Raw genomic sequence first — 13,673 nt, 5'->3', positions numbered from 1 at the left:
AGGGAAGGAATATTGGCTATTTGTTTCTGCATGTGTATAAAGGGAAGGAATATTGTACTTGCATGGATAAACAGCGTTTAGTTTTTCTATATTTCCCATTTCGAGGCCTTAATGTTTGTTCCATTCAAATACGGCCTCTATTAGATTTGCTGTTGAGTTATAGAAAGTGGCTTCAGAGGCACTTGCATTAGTATTATTAATATGCTCCGTTGATTGCGTTTGGAAGGAATAGAAATTTGCGCGATCAATTTGTCTACACAAACGTGTAGGGAAAATGGATCATCTCAAGCATTTCCTGATTTGTTTAAATTTAGCTTGTGAGACCAGAAAGTAATTTGCTCAGACACACAGTCAGAGCCAGTGGATCCATATGAGCAGAACTTTTTGATTGAATTCTCTAAGCCAAGAAAATCATAAACGTCATCTTCAAATATTGGATCAATATGTTGTAGTTCATGTAGAGAGAGTTCTGAAAGTTGGCATTCTACTGGAGAGCTGACAGAGAAGATGTTCACATGAATATAGAAGCAGCACTTACAGATTCGATTGGAGAGCCAGCGAAAAAAAAAGCTTCATACTGCAAGAAGTCGAAATGATCAAGTTTTCACTGATGTGCGTTTTACTTTGCATTCTCCATATTGAAGACACTCCATATTTATTTCTCTGTCTTGGAGCTGAATACGTTGCATATATTATCACTGTGGTGTTTTCTCTGTAATGATGGAGCTTCTTTGATGTTATAACACTTATCTACAACCACTGTTCTTCCAACATTTGCTGGTTATTCTACTTCAGATCTCTGTTATTATTAGAGTTGATATATCAGAGGTATATGTAATCCATTCCTGTAGTTGAAGTTCGAATTTCAAAGAAGGAAGAAGTCATTTAGTTGTGCATCCATACAAAGCGTATCTTGGTATACCTGAGCATTTTAAGGGTGAAACATATCTATTGTATCTGTGTTGGAAGGACTTTGAGCCTCTCATTCTTGCTGGACACAAATCTGTTAGTGATTGGCTAAATTCTTAGCTGGAATTAGTTGAGTGCCTTTTGAATACCTTCGGTGAAGTTTTTTACATCATTGGGGTCATTTCCAATATAAAAAAAGGGGTTGAGATTCTTGGATTTATCATTGAAGGAAGAGGTCGAGCTACCCTTGTGTATATTCATGGAGTTTGAGTTGTGTCTCCATTGCTGGTATTCACGGATTTTTTATTCTTTTTGCATTCCTGAGCTTCCACAAGGGATATAGAGGCAAGTTTTATAAAGCTTGAAGGAATCAGCTACAAAGTCTAGTCAGATGTGAAATTTCTACAGAATTTAAAGAACAGAATCTCTGAAAGACTGGTATTGGACAATGTATTTTTCAAACTAATATTCTTAATTTTTGAAATCTTCAATAGCTAGGGTTTGTCTACACTTGCTGAGTGTTCATTTCTTTGTTGAGACAATGGCTAGATTTGATGATGTATTAGAGTTACTGAATACACTAATACACTCCACTATTGGTGGGAAGGTAAATGTTAGCAAAGACACTCTTTGTGACATTCAGACCTGCCTGCATGATGCACAGGAAAAGATCGATTTTCTGCAGCTTGAATCACAGCTACAGTAAGAAGAACTACATCAAAATAGACACCATTCTGAACCTGCTTTTGTTCAGAACATTGAGACAACCACCCATCAGCAGCATGTTAATAATGTTACAGTTCATTCAAATAAAGCAGCAGTTGTATATGCAGATGCAGAAACTCAGTCTGCACTTCCCAAGCCCATCATCAGACCTTGGGAATAGCTTGTCCACAAAAAGCACAAAACTGGTCTTGGATATGACAAGGACTTGTCCTTTCATATTCCAGACTATGCCAAGCCCATTCAGTTTCAGAGTGTTGGATTTATTCATGACAGTTCACCTGCTTCTGATGACAGTTCAGCTTCAGTTGTTCCAGATTCTGCCCCTCTTCTACAACAACAACAACAATAACAAAAACAACAGATCATGAAATGCCAACACTGTGATCGAGTTGGCCATTTGAAAGATGACTGTTTTGATCTTCAACCATGTAAGCACTGTCATAAAACCAGTCATTCTTCACACAGATGCTTCAAAAACAAACGCCCTGCAAGAACAAAGATTCATCTTGGATGGATCGCTTCTTGGCAATGGGCATCAACAACCAAGAAGATATTCCAAACACATGTCAGAACTTGTTCCAGAATATTGAACAGTCTTGCAGTTGAGTTTTCTCCATCATCTCACCTTGTATCTGACAGGGGGGGAAATGATGGTCATCTACAAGCTTCAAAGCCACATCAAGCGAGCCTGAGCCACAACCTGCCACACCAGTTTCAGAGTTGTAGCCAGAGACAAAGATGTCCGTGAACATGCCTTCAGTTGGCAATCTGGGACACTTCCTCTAGCAGAAGACTTCAGCGTCTTGCCAGTTTTGGAAGAGTTCCGGGAACACAATTGAGAACACTTCCTCTAGCAGAAGACACCAGCTTCTTGCCAGTTTTGGAAGACTTCCAGGAATTGCATTAAGCATTCCAGAGTTGTTGGTTATCCTTAAACCATCACAGGTTGAGACTTCCCTTTTCAGGTTGAAGTTTTACCTTTTATGCGGGGTGAGACCTCCCTTTTATGGTTGAAGGTTTCCCTCTTTAAAACAACAGGATCACTTCCTCTAGCAGAAAACTTCAGTTTCTTGCCAGTTTTGGAAGAGTTCCGGGAACTGCACTAAGTGTTCCAATGTTGGTGGTCATCCTTAAACCACTGCCCTTTATACCAACATTTCATAAGAGCACATTCAGCCTAGTGCTGCCATGCATTTTTTGCACATGTTGTATTACAGCTCTCTTCTTGGACTCATACATAACCCTTCGGATTAAGGGGGGAATGTTGGACACCTAATCCTAAATGGTTAGTGTGGAAGTTGAATGGACAAAAGAAGTCCAAGAGACCTTGGGATCTGAAACCCAAGAGTCACATATTGTACTATAAATGTATATCTGATGTTAATAAAAAAATGAACTCACATGATTTATCTTTCCTATTCTATGTTTCCCATGTGTGTTTAACAAAAACAATAAAATTCAAAGAGGAAAAACAATGCCCATAGAACTTTGAATTGAAAGTGAATGAGTGTATTGTTAGGGCACTCCATGTTCAAAAAAAAAATTTAACAACACTATCTATTCACATGAACTTGATTTTGAGTGGATTTAAATCTCTTTTTATTTTAAAAATATACAATTTAATCCCTCTTTTTAATAATTATAATTGAATAATTACCTTTAAACAAAATGTAATTAATCATATTGAATATTCATCATGTTTTTTCTAACTTAACTAAGAACTACACTAACATACATATAAATCAATATTCAATCTTAACAATAATTTTACTTCTTTACTTCATTTGCTCTTTATTTCTACACCAATATATTACATTTGCCAATTTAGCTTAACATTTATATCTAAAATAACATAGACATGTTATAAGGCTCAATTCCATATTAGAATATTAATCTGAAAAACTTGTTTATTCAATACATAATATGATCATTACTTTTCACAAACAAAGATTATTTCAAATGCTTTCATTTCCAAAAGGCATCCTATTTGTGTTTCTAGCCATGAAAATGTATGGACATAGAACTCATTTTTTTATATAAATTTTATATATTGTAAATAAAATTATGGAAATATAACTCATTTATTTATTTTTAATTAAATTTTATATACTGTAAATTAAATTATGTTTAATATAATTTTTTTAATGTTTAAAAAAAAAAAGTAAAAGAGATATTAAAATTTAATGAAAGAATTATTTTTGAATATTTTGAATTGAATTGAAAATAAATGAAATATTATTAGAGAAAAAATAAAATAAAAACTGCAATTTTTATTAAAATTGAGTTAAAAGTTTTCATCAAAATTTATTTATTTTAATAATTTTTAACTTTTTCATTTGATGTCTATCGGGTTACAAAAAAATTAACTTATTGCAAATGTCCTGCCAAATTACAAAAAAATTAACTTATTTCATTTGATAACATTAAATTGCAAAATACTATTTTTATGAGTTTTATAGCTTATTTCTTAAAAAGTGAGTTTTATAGCTTATTTATGTCTTAAAAAATGACTCCATATTGATAATAAAATTAGTTACAAACCAACTTAAATGATTAACTAATAATATTAATAAAACCTTTGTCTAAAACTAATCAACTTATTAATGAGAAAATAATTTTCAATTAAAAAATAAACTAGTTTCATGCTCATTTACATTATCATTAATAAATAAATATTTTTGAATTAAAAAATAAACTATTTTCATTTTTTAAATTTAACATGAGCACCGGCTTACTTATATAATGAAAAATATAATGTTTTTTCAAGAAACAAAATAAAATTTTAAAATAAAAATAATTTTATTTAAAGATTTGGTTATTAAAATATGTTTCTCTTTTAAAATAACACCTCACCAAAACAGAATTTGACAACCACGCAGTGTTCGAATGGTTAGAGTTTTGAAGTTTTGCCACCGCATCTAACAATGTGTCTTCCACCGCATCTAACAACTAAATTAAATGAACCCAATACAACCCACTTACTACCAACCAAGAGCAACGTCACCAAAACAAACAGAGGCAAATGCAATAAGCCTTAACATAAAAATATTAAAATATACATACTTTCCCATGCTCTTAATTTCACATGCTCTTCATTCTTTTTCCTGTTTTTCTATCCCCCTCACACTCTCTCGCTCCACAAATAGCGGACCACAGCCTCTTCACTTTGCTTTCTTTTACATATATGAAATCTTCTTTCAATCGTTGGCGCAACTGCTCCAGTACTCGCCCGCGCCACTGCAGTTTGGGACAGTACCTTACACAAAGTTTTCGCAAGGACCCTAAATGTTCCACACCTCGCAGCTCTTCTATCTCAGCGCAACTTATAACATGTAAATGTTGAAGCTTTCTGAACTGCTCCAACCCTTGCATGCACTTGAACTTGGGGCATCGACTAACCCCCAACCAATATAAATATTCCAAAGCTGGCAACTCTTCTATCTCAGCGAGATCATCAACAAGTAGGCTTCCAAGCTTTGTGAGGTGTTCCAACCCTTGTATGGTCTTTAGTTTACTACATCCAAAGACGCACATGAATTCCACAGATGTCAGATGTTCCAGAGATGGCAACACTTCTATCTCATCACAATAACTAACCTCTAGACTTCTAAGCTTTGGGAGGTGTTCCAAAGCTTGTATGCTCTTGAGTTTGCTACATTCACTGACACACAAGCTCTTCAAAGATGATGTCCACGTTTCAAGACTGGTGAGCTCCTTTACATTTTCACAATCATAGATACCACAAAGCCTTCCTATCTGCCTCAATTCCTTACAGTCAATCAAGCGAAGTTCTTGAAGGTTTCGGCAAACTCCTTCAGGAAATGTTACCTCCCTTATCTGTACTCCAACCAGTTCAAATCTCCGGAGCCTCTCCAAACCAAAGATACATTTGCCATTGGAGTCGTCCAATTCATTCAACGCTGCTACTGTTTCTCTTTCTCGTTCTGCTGTTTTAAATGGAAGTTCGTCCAATGGACAATCTCCTATGTGAAAGTATTCGAGATTGTTTAGCAGGAGAACATCCTGTGGTAACTTTTGTATCCCACAAGAAACCAAACTCAACCGTGTCAGTTGAGTCAACCGTCCAAAAGTATCCGGCAAGCATTTCAATCGCGGGCAATTGCTCACCCGCAAATCCTTCAAGCTATTGAGGGAACCGAGGGAAGATGGCAGCACTTCCAACAAATGGTCCCCTAAATGCAGAACCTCCAAGTTGCATAGATCTCCAATACCGCTTGGCAATTCTTTTAACTCGGCATCCAACAAATATAATTTTTCCAGGAATCGTTGATGTGCGACCTGGGGAGGCAATTCTTTCACCTCGGAACAACATGAAAGATCCAAGAATTCCAGCGTGGTAATATTTCCAAGTGTCTCTTTGGAAATGGTCACATTCCTACATTCCTTCAAAGACAGACGTTTGAGTCGAGCCAAATTCCCAAAAGAATTTGGCAGCATCGCCAGGCGGGAACAATAAGACAAATCAATGGACTGGAGGTTTGGTAGCTTTCCGATGGAATCAGGCAGCATCTCCAAACTGGTAGCATAAGACAAATCGATGTGCTGAAGATTTGTTAGCTTTCCCAGCGAATCAGGCAACGATCTCATTCTTGTGAATTGTCTTAAGACCAGGCATGTCAAAGAGTGCATATAACAAAATTCCTCTCGCAAAGTTTTGATTTGGACAGTCCCATCATAATCCACAACAATCTTTTCAAGGTACTTCAGTTGTCCAATCGACTTTGGAAAATCTGAAAAGGGAGCGTAGATGTTTAACTCTCGCAACTCGAGAGGCGGCTGCAATGTCCACATTTCCACTGTAAGAAAGATTTCGAGATGATTCTCATCTACAAACTGAGATTGAAATCGAAATAAAAGAATAAGTATAAACACGCAAAATTGCGTACCTGAGATTCCTGTTGCCACAAGGTCTTCAATCTGCTTCCTCTCACTTCTAAAACTCTTAAATGTTCCAGGGGAACCCAAGAAGGCAGGGAAGAATAGGGGCATTTATACCAGCGGAGCCATATGAGATGTGGTGACCGCACCCTCCTCAATATAGCTTCTACATAATAATCTTCACTTGCAAGAATTCGCAAACCATGATAACGGTCTGTATTGAACAGTGCCCACTTACAGTTTTCCAACAGCTCCTGACTACGCCTTTTGTACCATGACATTTCTGAACGGACACCGAATCCATAATGAAAACCATCTACACGATGAACCGTCGAAATCCCGCGAACTTCGGTTGTGACCTATTCAATCATAAAAATAAAAGATAGATAGTATCCAGGGCACAGATCTTGCGTTGAACAAAACAACTTTAAAATTTTTGAACCAGAGAGGAATGTTTGAATCACTTACAGACCACGACGATTCTTCAAATAACTTATCAACATTGTTATTGTTGGTGGCGTGACACCAAAGACGATGGGGCATTGTTCTTTCCGCAGCAGTATATCTTCCCATATCTCTAACCTGATCATGCATTGTTATCCGCTTTCCGCTGTCCAGTTCCAGAAGACATTTGCTCTCTAAATTTGAAATCCCCACCGCTCCCCATATTCTTTTTGCTGTATCCATATCTTCTCCTATAGAAAAGCAGGCCATATCTAAGAATATTTGCTGGTACTCTTGGTCGAGGGAATTATAACTAATTTTGAGCGTTTCCCGTATGCCCGCGGGTGGTATCTTGTGAAAATCATGCAATAGCTCTTTCCAGTATGTGTCATCTCTTCCACAAAGAAGAGCCCCAGTAACTTTCAATGACAACGGGAATCCATCACAGGCCCATACAAACCGTTCCACCAGATCTACAAATCCTGGTGGTGGATGTGGCCGATTGAAGGCATATGAGCAGAACAACTCTTGGGAGTGTGCTCTATTCATCCCGCTGAGCTTATAAATTGATGAATCTGCTATTTCTGAACATAGGAGAGCATGCTTGTCCCGAGAGGTAACTATTATCAAGCTATTGGAACTAAGAACATCCCTAATTGGTAAGAATGCATCCAATTGATCGGGCTTCTCTACATTATCTAAAACTATCATTGCATTACAACAAGCTAGGTAACGTTTAAGGATTATTACACCTTGGTCCACAATCTCAATTTTAATATTCCTGTGTGTCAAGTCCTTAATGAGCTTCATTTGCAAATCAACCAGAGATTTTCTAGCTGCAGTTTCACTAACATCAGATAAAAAGGAGGATCCATCGTACTCAGAGCACCTACGGTTGAAGATCTGTTTCACCAAAGTGGTTTTCCCAATACCACCAACACCTATAATTCCCACAACCCTGGCCTGGACGTCACGCTGCTGCCCCTGCTGCGACAGCACTGTACTTTCAAAGTCTTGTAGCTTATCATCCAAACCAGTTGGATATTTAGCCACAAAAAGTGGTGTTTTTGGAAGTTTTTTCAATACGTTTCGCACAACTTCATCCAGCAGCTCCTGCTCGTTCCTGGATGAGTAACCAATGAGAAACGCTTGGGTAAATATGAAGTGTTGGTAGAGCAATAAGGATAACAATCATACATCTAAGAACAACACATATGCACTATGATTTATTCTCAAAAACCACATGGTGGAAACATCAGAACATCCCCAAAACTTGTGACATGGGAAATCCCCAAATTTGGTCACATGTAATAGGATATACTCAATACCACAGGTCTCTCACTGATTCAAAGTACCCGAAACTACAACTGTTAACCTAATAACTTTAACTCCTTCACTTAATCAAATTTAATTAATATCAAATACCAATCAAGGAACTAAAACGGACACGAAATAGTTAAAAATGTTTACCCATTAAAGCCCTTCAGTTCGCAACCCTTCAGATATGCGACATGAGAAAGAGCAGCTCTCCAGCCTTGAACGGTAGCGGAGTCGTGGCGTGGCTTCTCTCCATTATTTTCAGGGTCGCTGCTTGTCTTCTGCTCGAGTTCTTTCAGGGCTTCAGCGTATGCTCCCTTTTTGTCGTTCCACCTGACCGCAGAAGGCTCGACATTGAAAAATATTGGAACAATGGGAGCCCCGGACTTGAGCATAAGGACTAGTTCGTCGAGGCACCATGTCGATTTCGCATAAGTCGGAGAAAAAATCGCGATGTGCACAGAAGCCACTCGAATAGCGGCTTCGATTTGAGACTTGATGTCGTGTCCGGCCTGCAGTTCAGGCCTGTCAAGAAACGGCCACAATCCATGTTCACGAAGGCGCTTGTCGAGATGGCTAACGAAGGTGTTTTTAACATCGGGCCCCCGATGATTGATGAAAACATCATATCGGGGACAAGAGGTGGAGGCAGAAGACGATGAAGCATCGCCCTTCTGTTGCGGTGGGGTGGATAGGTTTGCCATTGCAGAAGGCGGAATGGGATGAATGGATGGACTGAAAATAAGAAGAACCGCCGACACAATGAATAAGATGAATAGGTGAGGCGGTTATCCAAAACTGGAAGCAAGAAGCTGCAGCCGAATCCGAGCCCCTTTTGGCCAAACGAGTATTTTATCGCGCACTATGGGTGGAAAGGATGTGGTGTATCTCAACCCCCAAAAAAACGAGTAAGGTAACAGGGTTCTTGCTCGGAACATTCCCGGAGGTTTCTTAATTGAAATATATTCGAAATAATTAAGAGTTCCACCATCACGAGACTCTTTTGCTTGGTTGGCACATTCCAGGAAGTTTCTTGATTGAAATATTCCAAACACTTCTGTGTTTCACTTTTGTCACGGGAAACACGGAAAGTGCATACGTGTTTGATTTTTCTTGGTTCATGATGGAACATTATTACTAGGGTTTCGGGTAGTTTTTATCTTTTGGTTTCTCCGGACACCCTTTATCTTATTTACATAGTAATTTGTAAATTGAATTTTATTAATAAATTCAAAAATCCAAAAAGGCAATTCCCCCGAATCAATAAATTCAATGTTAATAAAAAATGTTATTAATAGATATTCCTTCTTACTTACATTGAAACACAATTTAGTAAATTTTATTTGATTTCTTAAAACAAAATTCATTTAATTTTAGATAATTTTTTAATATATAATTAATTTTATTTGATTTCTTAATATAAAGTTAATAGCACAAAAAGTAATTATTAAAAGGTAAGAAATCTAATTTCACACATAAATGTCATTATTGGATGTTTCTTCTTACATAATGTCATTATTAGAGTAAGAAATCTAATATTACAAAGAAACGTCATTAATGAATGTTTATTTTCTTTAATTTTATTTATTTTTGTTTTATGATAGATTGTCCTCTTTTATGGTTATAGCCACTTCTATTTATTGTTTCTTCTCCAATAGCTTAAGAATCCAATATTAGAAAACATATATCCAATATTACAAAGAAATGTAGTTAATGGATGCTCATTTTCTTTAATCTTATTTTACATTGATTAGCTATTAGTTGTGTTTGACAAAAAAAAAAATACACCTCCTTCATAGTTTAACATTACCAAATGAATTTTATTAGTTTTTCACAATATTTAAATTTATTTATTTAAAATCTAATTAGTTAAATTCTTATAACTCTTATTTTGTAATTATTACTCATGTACAAATATAATTAATAAAAAAAACTACTATACAACCCAATGCCCATACTTCACTTTATAATGAGAATACAAGTGGTCACTTGCAGCTTTGTCCTCCGCTTCCTCAAAATAAAACAAATTAATGAAACTCTAATTATCATTGACAACATAATAAAAAACTCCCTTATAATTCATCAACAGCAAAAGTGGACACCACCGCCCATTGGCTTTTACAAGTACTAAACATTCTATCTAAACACGCCATCGCTTTTCTTCTGGCATACCGGTGTCTTCACTGATTGTGGGTGGTGAGAAAGTGCAAGACATGGGAACCAACCGTATAGAATTTAAATTAAGTAGTTCAAATAATCTGCAACCATTGGTTTGGCTTCCTTTTTCTCTTTATATGTGCAGGTGGGTGCATCTCATGGCATTAAAGCTTAGCATTTAATGTGATTAATTCTTAATTACAATGTTGACTTGTATACTTATTGGATATGGTTATTATTAAACCGATTAAAGGTTAACCTCTATGACATGGCTCGTCACATTTTTCTAATGGAAAGGTTTTTTTTTTGGAGTATTGATGCTTATATTTCAAGTTAAAGGTTTGAATGCATAATCATGTCTAGTCACTAATTCCCACTATTATGGTCCTCAAGGTATTCATCTTAGGACTCACAAACAAGAAGCTTGGAACAAGCTCACCTATTGGTTATGTGCCAAACAGGGACATAGTTCAAATAATTGTCAACAAGGGGTAGAATCCAAACTACAAAGAGGGAAAAAGTTCCAAGAAAATGTTAGAAAGTACCAACAGGATAAGAAAAAAAGAGAAGAAATAAATCTAGTAGTCCAAATCCATAACTACATAATGTGGTTTCAAACTACATAAAACTGAAAATTGTCCCAATATTCATATCAAAGAAGAAATAAATGTTATGGGGCGAAATTTGTAACCCTGGTTAAAAATCCATGTAAAAATATATAAGAGCACGGTGATGAGACATGTATTCCAACCTCAATGGTGGGAAAAACATCCTAGTGGGTGTTCATTTTGGTTATTATGGCTAAGGAAATTGGCAAAGGCAAATGCTTAAAAAAGGAAAAAAAGGCATTTTTGGCACATTTATTTATGAAAATAAAGGAAAATATGAGAAAAGGGAGGTGAAAGGTCACAGGTTGCATGTGAGGAGGAAAATGATGGAAAATAATGGAAAATGAAGAAAATATAAGCCTCATTAATAAAAATGCTTCTGAGAATCAGTGGGCAAGCTTGGTCAGTTCAATTTTGGAGCTCTCTCTGCATTCTTTCTCTTTCATACTCTTGGATACTTAGACTTTTCTTGGAGCACTCTTGGAGAGTGTGGCATACTTGGAGTTTTGGATCAAGAAGGCAAGGGAAGAGCAGGAAAACGCAAGAGGATATTTGGATTAGCTGCTACAATGGGTTTTTCTTGTATGTATCCAGTTGCATGTATGTTTTCCTCACTAGTTTCGGCATGCATGGCACATGCATGTGGTTTCTTAGTTATGGTATGTCATTGGCATGGAGGATTGCCTAGATTGATAGTGGATTTTCCTAGCTTTGCCATTTCTTGGATAACCATCATGTTGTGGGTTCATTTCTTTGTTTTTCTGGTTGGTTCTCATGTTCCTTGGCTTGGGTTGAGTTACTAGTTCCTGGAACCTTGGTTGGAAAAAAGCTCTGGAGCCTTAGGTGGGTTAAGTTACTAGTCCTAGAGCCTTGGTTGGACAAACGCTCTGGAGCCTAGTACATGATGTGGGTTGAGTTACTAGTCTTGGAGCCTTGGTTGGACAAATACTCTGGAGCCCGGCATAAGTTGTGGGTTGAGTTACTAGTCCTAGAGCCTTGGTTGGAATAAAAAATCTTGAGCCCTCGAAGGCTTGGATAGAGAACAATATGATGATAATTTTTTGATGTCTGACCATGAGGTGGAATAATTGTTTGATGGGTTGAGGTGGTTGGCCTCCGGAAGCCTTGGATGGTTTTGTATTAATGTGTTTTATGAGATCCCACATTCATGCTTGAAATATGGCACATGAGTGAATGGCTAAAGAGATATTTGGCTCAGCCATTCTATAGTCAGGTGGAAGATGAGTATGAGACCCTTATGCTTAGATATGTTGTTTACACTTGTAGATTACATGTTTGTGATATGTTTGATGAAATGCCTGTCATGGATAGTAGGGGTCTAGTTAAGGGCTTGTTCAAGCATTTGCATTTGCATCATTGTTATCTTTATGTTCTTAAGGTGTCATTCAATTCTGGGTAGTAACCTGGGCTCTGGGCCTTAAAAAGTGGCTCAAATCTTGGGGACGCTAGCACAACACTGAGAAAAATAGTCCCTAGATGTTGGCATGCCTTGTCATGACAACGTCCAAAGCCTTCTAGATGTTATCAGGCCCATAGCATGGGAGTGTCTAGAGGCCTAAAACCTCAGTGGGGCATAGGGGTTGGTTACCATAAGTGTTGGGGTGATTCGTAGGGGTCCTGTAGCTGATATGGAAGTTATGTATGATGTGTTTCCGTCGATTCCATTTCCGTAATGTCACCTAGGATGAATCCAATCATAGTAGCCTCTCGTCACTTCTTTACCCCAGTTGGCTAGTTACTTGGGTAGATGTGAGAGGAGGGTGTTACAGAGTGGTATCAGAGCATGGTTCACCCTGACTGGATGGGATTTTTGTTGGTAATGCATTCATGTCGATTGCATATGTGTTCCTTATGCTTGTAGTCCACGTGCTTGTTTCATTTGCATGGTGGTAGTAATATTGCCAGGTGAAGGTTGATGATGTTGTTGTGGGATGTGTCATCATGAGTGTAGGGTTGTATGTGCATTTGCTATGCATATCAGTGTTTATATGTTGTTATACATGCATCATCATGGTTATGATTATGCATGTATGGTAGGTCAGACATGTAGTGTGAAGTCATTGTATGCAATTAGGTCATCATGATGTTACTGGTATGTTATAATGCTAATGTGTTGGTTGAGATATAGTAGGAGATGTAGATCATCAAAGTGAAGCTGCAACACTAGACCTTGAGGCAAGAGTATGTCATCCTACAGGTTGTATGTTGGCCATGCAGGTATGTAGGTTAAGGATTGTTATATGCATTATGGTTATGTGTATGTGTTTCATTCTATTGATATTATGGTTACAAGTATGATAGATGCTAGTTGATTAGTGTAATCATATGCACATGTGTTGAATAGTCATGAATGATAGTAACTTGTGGTTGTATGCATTGCTATTGTTGTTTTAGGTTAGATAACTTGGTGATTATGTTATATGTTGTTGATGAGCATGATATATAACTTTTTGTTGTTAGATTCTAGTAACTTGATGATTAGGGTTATTGCATTTAAGGTCTTGATGTTATATGTATCATACTAAGTTGGATTGGTCTATGAAAATGGTTAGGGTTATGACATTTAGGTATGAGTTAATATGTTGTGATATT

At 37.0% G+C, this 13,673-nt stretch overlaps 1 protein-coding gene across 1 annotated transcript; it reads right to left on the bottom strand.

Annotated features, from left to right (window-relative positions):
* Nucleotides 1-4,552: 4,552 nt before the first annotated feature.
* On the bottom strand, nucleotides 4,553-9,166 carry LOC149266057 (disease resistance protein L6-like). Its single transcript, XM_089394767.1, has 4 exons — nucleotides 8,449-9,166; nucleotides 7,003-8,101; nucleotides 6,543-6,893; nucleotides 4,553-6,432 (listed from the first exon to the last, which is right to left on the bottom strand). Exons 1-4 carry the CDS (start codon nucleotides 8,997-8,999, stop codon nucleotides 4,717-4,719), a joined length of 3,717 nt encoding a protein of 1,238 aa, XP_089250893.1. The 5' UTR covers nucleotides 9,000-9,166; the 3' UTR covers nucleotides 4,553-4,716.
* Between the last annotated feature and the right edge of the window lie 4,507 nt (nucleotides 9,167-13,673).

The sequence above is a fragment of the Pinus tabuliformis genome, chromosome 6 (genome assembly GCF_031772625.1).
Source record: "Pinus tabuliformis cultivar Carrire ecotype Pingquan chromosome 6, CPIR1, whole genome shotgun sequence".
Classification (NCBI taxonomy): Eukaryota; Viridiplantae; Streptophyta; class Pinopsida; order Pinales; family Pinaceae; genus Pinus; species Pinus tabuliformis.
The sequence above is the reverse complement of the archived record's forward strand: the minus strand, read 5'-3'. Positions and strand labels throughout refer to the sequence as shown.